Below are 12422 nucleotides of genomic sequence, written 5' to 3'. Positions count from 1 at the left end.
TCTTTCTTTAGGATAGAAAGGCACCACAAACCTACGATATAAACAGAAACCTTCCGTAAGTAGGAAAGAAATAAAAATACATTATAATTTGGACTATTTCTGAGTTATTATCGCGGGTAATAAATCATCTGACAGTTTTGATTGTGTCTCTGTTGTGTTCGTAACCTGAATGGTTTAAAGAGCTGCTTTCAGTGCCGCTCCATCTTCGCCTTAACAGACATAAACATGCAGTAATAAATCGATTTTCAATCAGTGTTTTGCACCAAACAGTTAATAATAATAAACAAGTTTTCACTGAGGCTCTATAAGAGCCATATGAATGAAATAAGTAATTATTGATATGACAGGAGCAGCGGCTTTGACACTTGTGTGGTGGGTGTGTCGATGTGGGCGTGACGTCACCAGGTATGAATGGGAAGGTTACTGGCTTTGTGCGTATTAGGAAGCGGCGAGCGGGGCGGTCAGTCCTGGCAAAGTTTGGAACCTGATCATCAAAATGGAATAAATCGATAATTGTGACAGAACAAAGAAATGATCTGGACTTGATTGATAAACGGACAGATGAGATTCCCCGAGTTAACCCAGTGCGGCCCTTTACCATCATTAGTTTGTCGTGTTTTTAATAATAAAAACTTGTTAATAGTAAAAACTGTTTGGTGCAAAACACTGATTGAAAATCGATTTATTACTGCATGTTTATGTCTGTTAAGGCGAAGATGGAGCGGCACTGAAAGCAGCTCTTTAAACCATTCAGACTAGAACAACAGAGACACAATCAAAACTGTCAGATGATTTATTACCCGCGATAATAACTCAGAAATAGTCCAAATTAGGATGTATTTTTATTTCTTTCCTACTTACGGAAGGTTTCTGTTTATATCGTAGGTTTGTGGCGCCTTTCTATCCTAAAGAAAGATATAAAACTTCAGATATTTCACAAAAAGATTCTAACATTCATGGAAAAACCTCACATAGCCTTATATTAAAGCAAAAAGTACGGCGTCCACTGTAAGAAAGGCTTACAGTGTTCAATTATGCTGCATAACTGACCAGTACAGTTTTGTGAGGGAACGCAAAAGAAAAGAAATTCCCTATGTCCCCTAAGGCAGTGGTCCCCAACTTTTTTTTTGTGTTCATTTGTCTTATAAACATGACTGGATAAAACCTTCAGCTCAGAATGTAGTTTCCAATCATTTGTGCACTGCAGAGTTTATCACATGGTGCATCTCGCTGTATGGTGTGAAGTTTAGGTGGGACTGCAGTCGGCTAAATAACAGAGAAAGGTTCTGGGAATGAGACTGAAAAGCAGCAACTGGGATCAAAAAGTGCTACAGATTTCTAAAGCTTTGCACTGAAGCCTTTCAGCCACCTCTGACGAGCATGATGCGACCCGACATTTCAAATAGTGCAGAGCTTTTAAAATCTGGCCAAAAAAGGAGAAAAGAGCTGAAACTGCGGAGACCATGACTTTGTACAACTTACTTTCAAATGTGACCCGCCTTCTCTCTGAAAGGTGTGTAAAAGAGGATAGTAGAAGTTTTGTAAATGAATCTTTCAAATGTTATTGATATCAGCTTGTAGTCATGCTGCATTTGTGCTGGGTCAACATGTGATTTCATTGTCAAGCTGTATTTAAGCGTCCTGTGTGACTAGAGCCATGGTGGAGGTTGCCCCTGACTCACCCTCGGGTGTCGGCGTATCTTTCCTGCGTCCTGAGTTGGAGGGTGCCAGGGCTGTCGGGCCCTGCTGGTGCTCAGGAGACTTCACCATGGCAGACATGATGATCTGCTGCCGTGCTGCCGCTGGGTTCGTAGTGCTGCCTTGATCCTTATACTGGAGGGCTGAGCGCAGAGTCATTAGATGAACTTGCATTGTTATGTAATCCTCACCTCTATTACAAAGATGATTTTAAGAAGAGGGACAAATCTTTTCCATTTGGTCAACTAAAAACAAAAATTTACCACATGTTTAAGGTTCTTCCTGACAGGAATTTATTATTTTTTTCCCTCAATTTATTCATTCATTTTTATCAGTTTGCACATACACAACCTGTCACACTTATGTATCCTCTTAAAGATACGTAAATTAACTGAGAATAAAGGCAACTTTTATTGCAGCAGCAAAATCTCATACTGGCGATTTTAGAAACATCCTTTAATCTACATCACATTTATTCAGTGGGAGGGAAGCCACATGCTGAGAAACAACGGCTTTTAACAACATTAGAAGTGGCCCAGCATATTCTCCCTGTGCTTGAATGGATTCTTTCTGGGTACACAACCTTTCTGTCAGAAACATGAATTTTAGGTGAGGCCAAGTAGGAACTTAGCAATCAGGTAACTCAGTGCTGGCTACCACAGAGTCCATAGGGTTAACTAACCCTGCTTTATTTCTGCTAACGTTCAGTCCTCTGCATTTCAACCATGGTTTAAGTTTCTCTGTGGTGTCAAGGCAGATGTAGGTTCTCATCCACAATCGTGGCCACCGGCCAAGAGAAATTGATCTATGTGTCACCTCAAAGAGTACACCTTGAGGAAACAGCAATTCATGAATTACTAATTAGAAGTTTCTCAAAACAAAAAAAACCCAACATAAATCTAAACAAAAGGCTTCAAGTGCATTTATTTTAAATAGATTGTAAGAGGTACCAAATATGATGTTAAAATTATTTATTCTTTGATATAGTAGTTTTTTCTGTGTGCTCAAATTAAAAGTTAGATTTTTCTAAACTGTTCAGTGTAAGATCATGCTACTGCAATAATATTAAGGCTTTTAAGCATCTTTACCAGGACTGTCTTATGTTTTAGATGACTAAACGTAGGATTCAGTGTGTAAGCTGGTGCAGGTCAGTCCCACCTTCTTCTCTCAGAGATCTCAGCTCTGCTCTCATTTTCTGCAGAGCATCTTCCAGCTCAGAGCAGCGAGTGCGCTCTTTATCCAGAGCGGCCTTCATGTCGCTGTACTGCAGAGGCACCGGTTGGATGGGGGGCACGGGGGAGACCTGACCTTGACCCTGACTCTGGCCCTGCGCCTGGGCCTGAGCAGCCATGGCGGCCAACAGGTCCTCTCGCCTTCGCCCAAAAAGACCCTGAAACAACACAGTGCAAACGAGAACAGAGAGAAACACAGCGGAGAACGGCTCCAAGCTTATCAGCTGGTATGCTTCAGACGTCTTTGCTTGTATTTCATAAAAACAGCATGATTTGTTGTGTGAATCGAGCTTACTTTTTTCTTCTTGGAGCCTCCGTGGGCCTGGGATTGGAGGAAGTCGATGAGCTTGGTTTGCTGGGTGATGGTTCCCTCCATTTTCACCTTCTCATGAGAGTATACAGCCTGCAGGTGGAGCTAAGTGAACATCACTACTGCCATGAATTTCTCCTCAAGCAATTCACTTCACACAGAGGGTGACAGAGAGACATGGAGATGAGTGGAAAGAAAGGGGGACGACTGTGTGCCATGTTTGCAGGGGGGAGTTATGTAATACTGTGGACCAGAACAGATAACGACACAAAGGTTTAACTTTAGCATATACATACTGTATGTCAGTGCTTATTAGGAGCTCTCATATCTCTAATAAATACGTATTGATCCCCCCAGCCGTCCCACATGCTAGCTGTGGCGCATGCACATGCCAAGTAGAAGCACCTGGATGTTCTCCAGCTGGTACTCCAAGTCAGTCCTCTCTGTTTTGAGTAAATCGGTCTGGTCCAAAGCATCCTGCAGCCCCTGGGTCAGGCGGAATATGTGGGTCTTCTGGGCGTCCAGCTGCTGCTGTAGTTTCTCTTGCTGCGTAGGGAAAAACAGGTGTTCACATCATTATCTGAGTAATGATGTGAACATTATTATCTATTACGTTAGGGTGTTTTCACACCTGATAGTAGTAGACTGGGGTTCGTTTGGAGACTGCAGTTGCAACATTTGTTACATTTTCAGTCGGTGCGGTTCGCTTTCACACTGCAACCCTTTGAAAAACATGTTGCACCAGTGGGGGCGCTGCATCAAGTACCACAGAAGAAAGCAACACAAAACTTCCAAAGAAGACACTGAGTGTAACTTTCTTCTTCACAAAATGTAAACAAAAATGGAGTGGCGTCAAATTTTAGCGGTTGCAGGATTTCTCTTTTATTTTGGCAAAATATTTCTCCTGCTAGTGCTAGAAATGAATCTTTGTTATGGATGCATTTATCCAGGATGCCCTGAGCTGTAGTAGACTTCCTGTTTTGGAGCAGTCTCTAGACAGTTTGCCGTTCACATATGCATGCAAACCGCATCAGCGGTTACTTCAACCAAAACATGAAACCAAGACCAAGGTTTGTAGGTGGACCAAAGTTCACTTTTTTGGTCCACCTGGCACCCTTAGGGTCCAATCACAACATCCTTGTTAAGTCTGCTTCAATTAAACTGTTTGTCTGATTTGTTTGGAAAGGTGTGAATGGAAAATCAAACTCTGATCCGGACCAAAAAATGGAACTTTGGTCGGTTGAAGTGAACTCTAGCGCAGTTAAAATGCTTATGTGAACGCCAGGCGAAGACCAACATTGGAGACCGTTCCAAAAACAGGAAGCAGACTATAGTGGAGGGCATTCTGGGTAAATACAACCAAATAAATCGTGTAAAGACTACTGCTAGCAAGAGAAATGTCTCACTATCGGTCTCGCTGATCTTTTGCCAAAGACAAAAGAGAAATCCTGTAACCGGTAAAATCCATTTCTGTTCAGATTTTGTGAAGATGGATGTTTCTTCTGTGGTTGTTGGTGCAGCGCCCCCAGAGGCGAGAGGATGAACAGGTTTTTCAAAGGGTTTGCTTAGTCCAAACACAGTGCAGTGTGGAAGTGAACCTCACCAGCTGAAAATGTAACAAATGTTGCAACTTTGCTCTCCAAACAAACCAAGTATACAGGTTGGAAAACATTTTATGCCTGGATACTGAGTGTTTGCTAAGCATTCGCTTTTAGCAGGGTTTCTGTATTAATTGTAAAGGTAACGCATGAAGAAAACAACAGACACATCACAAAGCATTACAAATATCTGCATGTGAGGTGGAAACACAGTAGGGTTCAGAGACAGCACTGCACCTCCTCCAGCAGCCTCTGCTTCACGTCCCTCTCACTCTCCAGCTTCTGTTGCAAACTCCGAGCGTTCATCTCCAGCATAGAGTGCTTCTTTTCCAAATCATTTAACTTAGGAACACAAGAAAAAGCTTTAGGTTTGAAATGTACAAAACAGCAAGGTAAAATGTTTGTTGTACAGTGTAGAAAAGCGTACAGTGTCTGCAAGGCTCTCGGCTTTGAGTTTCTGGTCTTTGAGGGCCTGTTGCAGGGCCAAGATCTCAGCCTTGTGCTCTTTCACGGCTTGCTCCACAGCCTGACGAGACTCAGAGCAGCGCTGCTCTGTACGCAGTCTGAAACACAGAAGACAAACTTAGCTACAAGATGTCTTAAGCTTTTGAGGACCTAATGTTGGGGGGCGTTCATTATTTTTATCTGTTACTCTAGTGACGGTGACAAATGAACAGATCAGTAGAGCATGTTTTAATACTCTTTTACTGCACCATGTGTTCATTGCACTGCTATTCTCTGTAAAATCAGAGAAAATAAATCCAAAAATCTTTTTCCAAAAATAAACTCAAACAGACCCAAGAGAAAACGCCCATAGCTGGTTGGTTTCATTGTGTGTAGGTGGAACTGGAGCTAACAACAATATCAACTGAGACATTAAGAGCAAAAAATGCTCGGTATTTCTAGTAATTCAAGCACTTGTTTTAAAATATAGCGCGTCTTGTCACTAAACAAAAATGTATTCTTGCAGCACAGATCACTCACCCTTACACAGCGGTGTAGTCTACCTGTTCTGTTTCTCAGTGTCCAGCAGCCTCTGGACCTCCCTGGTCCTCCTCTCAGCCTGGCTCTTCTCGTCCTCCAGTGTGGCCCTCCAGGCCTCCCACTGCCGCTCCTTCTCCAGCAGCTCATCGTTCAGGCTCTCCAGCTCCACAACCTGCTCCTCCAGCATGGTGCACGTGGTCTTCAGGGTCTCGAGGTTCTGTTCACATCAGATATATGCAAATGAAGAGTCAAGCAATGAAAAAAGCCATTAAGCAAAAAACATGTTCCAAAATAAGTCTCAGCCGTTTCAGTGGAGACTTCATACACAATTCATCCTAATCTGACAGGAAGTTCATAAAATAGTTTATAATATCAATACTTTACTTAAAAAGACAGACAGATGCAATCAACAGCAATGATGTAATGTAAGTGAATACTTATGTAAATGTTGGTTTTCTATTTTTAATAAATTTGCTAAATGCTCAACAATCTTTTTCCACTGTCAGAACAAGAAGGAAAGAAAATGGATTTATTTACAATTTGGAATAAAGATGTAACAGAACAAAATGTGGAAAAAAGTGAAGTGCTGTGAATACTTTCCATATGCATGAAAAGTAATATTAACACTAAATAAATATAATTCTATCTGGTTTATTTATGAAGCGCCAATTCACAGCAACTATCACCTTAAGGCACTTTGGGAAGAAAAATCACTTCATTTCAATCATGCATACATTCTAACTGATCCTAGTTATCAAACAGTGCATTAATGTTTGTTAATTATTCAAATTAGTTTAAAGAGTTTCCATCTTAGGAGATAGACTGCATCGAGTCACTGACTTGCAGGATTCACTCCTCCTGTACAAACATGGCAACAGATACTCTCTTGTGTCATGTTGTTGATTTTACAGCAATTCCTCAAATAACATCTCAAGCTTAGGAGATGTGATGATTTCTAACATCACAAGGTCACAAAGTCAAACATCTGTCTGGTAGGTAGACCTGAGACACAATGGGAGGAAAGTGTGGTTTGAAGAGACAAATTAGTTTCCCAGATGTTCCTTGGAAGAAACATACAGTATCCTCAGCAACGAGTCCAGAAAGCAGGCTTTGTGAATGTATGAGGCTGTGCCAATGCCCTCTGGCAAAACTTAGCTACAACTTGTCAGCATAGTTGCCAAAATATGAGTTATGACTTTAAAGCAAATTGCATTGTATTCCTTTAGAATAAAACATTATTTCCAGCTAAATCCATGGATGATAACGATAACCGACATTTCTGAAACGCAAGAGAGGCATTGCTGGGGAGGATGATGGTACCGTTTCCTCTACACCCTGGTAGAAGCTTTAGAAGATTTAAAGATAAAATTCATAGTGTATGCTGCGTTTGCAGGAAGAACTTGAGACCATTACAGCTAAAAACCCTTCATCTTCTGGCATCCCCAAGGCCACAACGTCTTAAATATTGTAAGAAGGGATGACAGCATTACAAAGTGGTAAAAGCTTTCTCAAACATTTGCAATAGACAACAGGCTGGAATTGCAAGTAAGTACTTTGAGTTTTTTTTCTGTCAGCAATGAAGTAAAAGTTTAAATAATAAAGTAAAAATCCATTTTAGTTTCAATAATTTGTTTATTTGAAATGTTCAAAACAGCCAAACTGACCACAAGTCCTGAAACACTAAATTATGCATCTTCAACAAGAGACTTGAAAAGTGACAAAGTATCAAAGTTTTATCTGTGGATGACTGGCGTCAGATCATATATGGTTTATAAAAAATGGAAAGTTACTTTTTCAGGTAGACTGCAGCTTGCAAAATTTGAAAACATCTGGGTTAAATAGAAAAAAAACCACCAATAAAATAAAACATATAATTGTCTGCCCTCATTTTAAATAATAACACAAACCAGTGCAGCTGCAGAGCTTGTTTGGACGCAGAAGGGCCTAGAAAGACCTGTGTTTCACGTCTTACGGCGCATTGCTTTAGACAAAGAGCATGAAGACAAATATAGCCTCTGCCGGTGCAGCAGCAACACCACGGCCCTCTGAAGTCCAACGCTTCCACAGCTGACACGACCTGGGAGTGATGGGGATGACACATCCCTCCCACACACCACCCCGTCCCTCGTCTATGACTTCCATCGTTGGTTACACAACCAGCAGGGCTGAGAGCGATGCTGGACACCCACACACACATCCTCCCACAGGGCCAGCGCTCACATCACGCTGCCTCATCTCTCTCTCTCTTTCACTGCAGCCAGAATAAAACATAACCAACACCAAAATAACACAAGACTTTCACAGGCCTGATTTACACTAAACCCTGTCAGATGCAAGATGTTGAGGTCATCCATGGATAACAGGACTGTGGATATCTCAGGTAAAGTGTAGACTTAGAGTGCGTTCACACCAACCCCTTTCAATCTGAACGCCAGTCGGTTCGTCTAGAGTCCGGTTTGTTTGGGGAGGTGTGAATGCGCAATCGAACTGTGATGCGGACCAGACTCTGGTCCACATATAAACCTCGGTCTAGGTTCAGTTTAAGTGAACTCTGGTGTATTTTGAATGTATGGATTCCAAGCGAACCAGAGACTCTGCTCCAAAAGCAGAAAGTGGGTTATAACATGGGGCATTCTGGGTAAGTACAACCTAAACAAGCACGCAAGTCAAACACTAGCAAAAGACATGGCTCATGGTCTTTGCAAAAAAAATAAATAAATAACCACAACCTACAACAGCTAAAATCTGATGCCACTCCATTTTTGTTCACCTTACATGTCTTCTTTGAAGGTTTCCTACAATAATTCTTGGAACAGCACCACCACAGGCGAGGAGGGGAACAGGTTTTTCGATTAGTTTGGATTGATTGACAAAGTGCGGTGTGAAAGCGAACCGCACCAGCTGAAAACATAACTAATGTTGTAATTTTGGTCCCCAATCAAACCTAGTCTACCGGACTATCAGTGTGAAAACATCCATAGCGTCTAGGTGTGAGAATGAAGTCCAGAGGAGACACGGACCAGAAGACAAACTGAAGCATCGCCTCGAAAGCTGTACACTGTGACAATTATTATTACAGAAATGAATCCAAACCTAGGGTGCATCCAAGAATTGTTGTAAAATGTTGGCCAAACAGTAAAACTGGGCAGAGACATTTGCTGTTTGTGTGTTTACTTGCGAAAAGACTCACACATCCAAGGTGTTACAGAAAATGAAGGAAAACGGTTGCTTTCTTGTCTGGTTGTGATCCATGTCAACATCTTACACGGTTTGTTTTTCTTCCTTTCACATCCTTATGCTACTTTGGACCTCAGACACAGTTTTCATTTACTTGAACAGTTGCATGTTCCAGTCGGCTTGTACTGCAATTGTCTCCCAGCAGCAGGTTCAACTTCGTCTCCAGATCTAAACCAGCCATTCCCTGATTTACCGTAAATCATTCATTTGTCCTGAACTTGTCCAAACTTTTTCATGTCGCAACAACAAACTTCAACCTATTTCGTTGGATTTTTATGATAGATCAACACAAAGCAGTTCATTATTTTGAGAAGCTCCCTCTGTTAACCCCTGATAAAAATCCAAAGTAAGATCTAGTTAGTAAACAAGCTGTGGAGAAGTTTAAAGCAGGGTTGGGTTATAAAACTATATCACCAGCTTTGATCGTCTCACTGGAAACTGTTCAATCCATTATCTGAAAATAGAAAATGTATAATAAAGCTGCAAACCTACCAAGACATGGAAGTCTAAACAGAGACGGAGCACAAAGCTTAATTAGAGAAGCAGCCAAGAGACCCATTGTGACTTTGGAGGAGATGCAGAGATCCAGAGCTCAGGTTGAAATATTTCTGTAAAACAACTAGTAGCTCATTCAGATATTTCATGTGTGAGTGTTTAAAGGCATCAATCTTAGTGAATATGATAGAAGTTTGAATGCAGTATCTTGGGCCCCAATCTCATCACTTCATGGCCTTGCTGTTTGTAACGCATTATTTAATAAACGTAATAAAAATCGGGCTTCAAAGTGTAATAAAACGTCATCAAAAATCACAAAAAGTAATAAAATTCTTGAACATGTTTTGTAGGACTTTGTGCTGCATTATGTAGTAGCATTACCACAGTTTAAAAACAATTATAATGTAATAAAGTTGTGCATTATGCAACAATATTATGAGACTTAGGGACATTTTACAGGACAATTTATTTACAATTTACTGTCCAGTAAAATGTTGTGACATGTCTAGACATAAGAATCCAAAAGAATGGCAGCTCTAATTATATTAAATGGTGCTTCTAGGAAGCATCGACTTTGGGGATGAATGCAAGTCTTGGAAACCAATCAGTTTCATTCTGCTTCAAAATTATGGGCAACCTTCCCCATAACGCTTGCTATTTGAAAGGCACTTTAAAGCTGAATTATCCAACCTGTCCTTAAGTTACAAAGATGTCCTTAGAGCAGTGGACTGATTTTTCAAAGGTTGCTGAGCAGCATACCTGCTTCTGGTTGTTGAGGTGCATTTCACGGTCAGCCACCTCATGCCGCAGCCTGTCCACATCCTGGCTGAGCTGCAGCCGGTCCTCCCGCTCGTCAGAGGCCTCGTCCAGCTGCTTGGACAGGTAAAAGTTCTGGCGGTTCAGCTCAGAGTTCTCCTGAGTCAGAGTGGTTAGCTGCTCCTCGAGATCAGTGATCACCTACAGAAGAATGGAAGAACTTGGATTTTGTTTAATGAAAATACAAAATAAGCAGTATATATATATATATGTATATATAAAAAGATTAATAATAAAAACAGGAGTTTCCTGTCCTTTACTTGTTCTGCTGGCTCCTATAAATAGCTAATATGTCAAGTGCATCTTTTTTTCCCACTTTTGAGCAGGTTTGCAGAAACATGATGGTGAATGATGTGAGATCAGATGTGAAAGGTGATCTGTCCTGGTTAAAATAGCTCCAGCCTGCAATACATTTGAACACATCTGTCCATGTGCTGAGAGGAAGGCAGTTTGTTAGTAAGAAACTACTATTTTAAAGAGCAGCAGGTCTGAGCCATCCTTTATATTTCGTCTTTGTTTCCAAAGAGCCAAACATTTATGTATTTTTTAAAAGGCATACCACATATCTAGAAATGTTCATGGTTTGACTTTTTAATCAAATTAATCTACAGCAAAGCATAGGTACATTATGTAAACGGATTTACTATTTGAGCTCTTCTTTTTTTTAAACTTTCATTCAACAATATTATATGGTAAGATCAATTATTTCTAAACGTAAAAAAAAAAGATGGCAAACGAGAGAAAAAATTGATGCGTATACATAAAAATGTATTTACCTCGGTTAGTTTAGCTTTCAATTCACCCATTTAGGTCTCAAAACGCTGTAAAGCTACTGCACGTCTTAAAGAAGATTTAAGTTCTACAGTAACATGCAGTTGGTTGTAGTTTGCCGCCATGTGTGAATAATTCTTCACAATATATTTTTACACTTATTACATTTGTAGTGCCAAAAGCTCATTGACTTACTGTATTCTCAACTTCAGCTTGAAAAACTGTAAATTCGTTGTAGTATTTCAGTGTTTCTGACCGCATCTCTGGCAGCTGGTGGCGTTTCCTGTGTTTGGTCATTCATGGCTTCATACTGGGTTTTGGGAACATTGGCCTCATACTCGCAGGTTACTTGTTTTAAGGTTGACAGGGTTTCCCCTAGAAAACCTGCTAAGCCCGATGGTAGGGGCACCAGAGAAGTTCACCAGCAGCTCACAACGTTTCTGTTAAATGTTGAGTTACAAAAATATGGAGGCGCACAAGCAGGCATTATCAACTATAAACCTAGCTTAATAAGTCTTTGCTATAGCTGTTATTGTTGTATAAAAAAACGTATTTAAAATAAACAATGCTTGGTCTGGTGGGCTGCCAGGTCCGACTGCAGGCACCCGCATGTATCCTTCCTATATTGCAGTGATTCTTCCATTAGTTGAAGCCGTCTAAAGGCAAACGAAATTAATAAATATTTCACTACTAATTAATTTATAAAACCTGGCAACTCAAAAATAAAATCCACAATTTTGACTTCTGCAAAATGTTTATTCAAGGACGGACAAATGTACTGAAAGAAATTCTTGATCTAAAATGCTGTGTCCAAGGATTGTGCAGAAACTGTTATGTATAAAATGTTTTCACAGAACCTCACTGGATTCTTCTCAGGTGTCTAGAGAAAGATCAGTGATGAGGCACCTGAATGTACTTATTGCAGAAACAGCTGTTGCTCTCCAGACCCCATGCCTGAGCCTTTCCCCTGGGGGTTGTGTGAGAGGGCTGATGCCACATGCACTGCCTACTTGACCGGGGAGTCAAGAGTCAGTGCAGGCCTTTTTGAGTGATAGCCCTCCTTGTAGGTGCGCTATTGACAGCTTTCTCTGGGTTTTACTGATTTCTTACCCAAACTGATCAATTTGTCTGATTTTACCCAGATCACAGAGACAACAGTGATTCTGATCTGGAACTCTGTTGATTATCCTCTCAATTTAAATGACCCATTTCCAGTAAACAGGAAAATTTCTCCAAAATACATGCGATATGCCATCTGTTAAAATCTGATTTAAGGGCGTC

The 12422-nt window shown here is 40.7% G+C and overlaps 1 protein-coding gene across 4 annotated transcripts in view; it reads right to left on the bottom strand.

The window, feature by feature from the left end:
* The window catches only part of citb (citron rho-interacting serine/threonine kinase b), a 72006-nt gene that overhangs the window by 15123 nt on the left and 44461 nt on the right, over positions 1-12422 (bottom strand). The window contains exons 16-24 of one of the 4 annotated variants that reach the window (XM_028033501.1): positions 10314-10511; positions 5846-6039; positions 5266-5401; positions 5076-5180; positions 3646-3786; positions 3226-3333; positions 2857-3088; positions 1683-1841; positions 1483-1506 (exon numbers count right to left, since the gene is read on the bottom strand). In XM_028033501.1, the coding sequence (XP_027889302.1) occupies positions 1483-1506; positions 1683-1841; positions 2857-3088; positions 3226-3333; positions 3646-3786; positions 5076-5180; positions 5266-5401; positions 5846-6039; positions 10314-10511 (1297 nt within the window). Of the gene's footprint in view, positions 1-1482; positions 1507-1682; positions 1842-2856; positions 3089-3225; positions 3346-3645; positions 3787-5075; positions 5181-5265; positions 5402-5845; positions 6040-10313; positions 10512-12422 lie in introns of all 4 variants that reach the window. The other 3 variants (XM_028033500.1, XM_028033502.1, XM_028033503.1) reach the window with 3 other exon arrangements.

Source organism: Xiphophorus couchianus, chromosome 12 (assembly GCF_001444195.1).
Source record: "Xiphophorus couchianus chromosome 12, X_couchianus-1.0, whole genome shotgun sequence".
NCBI classification, from domain to species: Eukaryota; Metazoa; Chordata; class Actinopteri; order Cyprinodontiformes; family Poeciliidae; genus Xiphophorus; species Xiphophorus couchianus.
Note: the sequence above shows the minus strand (reverse complement) of the source record. Positions and strands in the feature narration are given on the sequence as shown.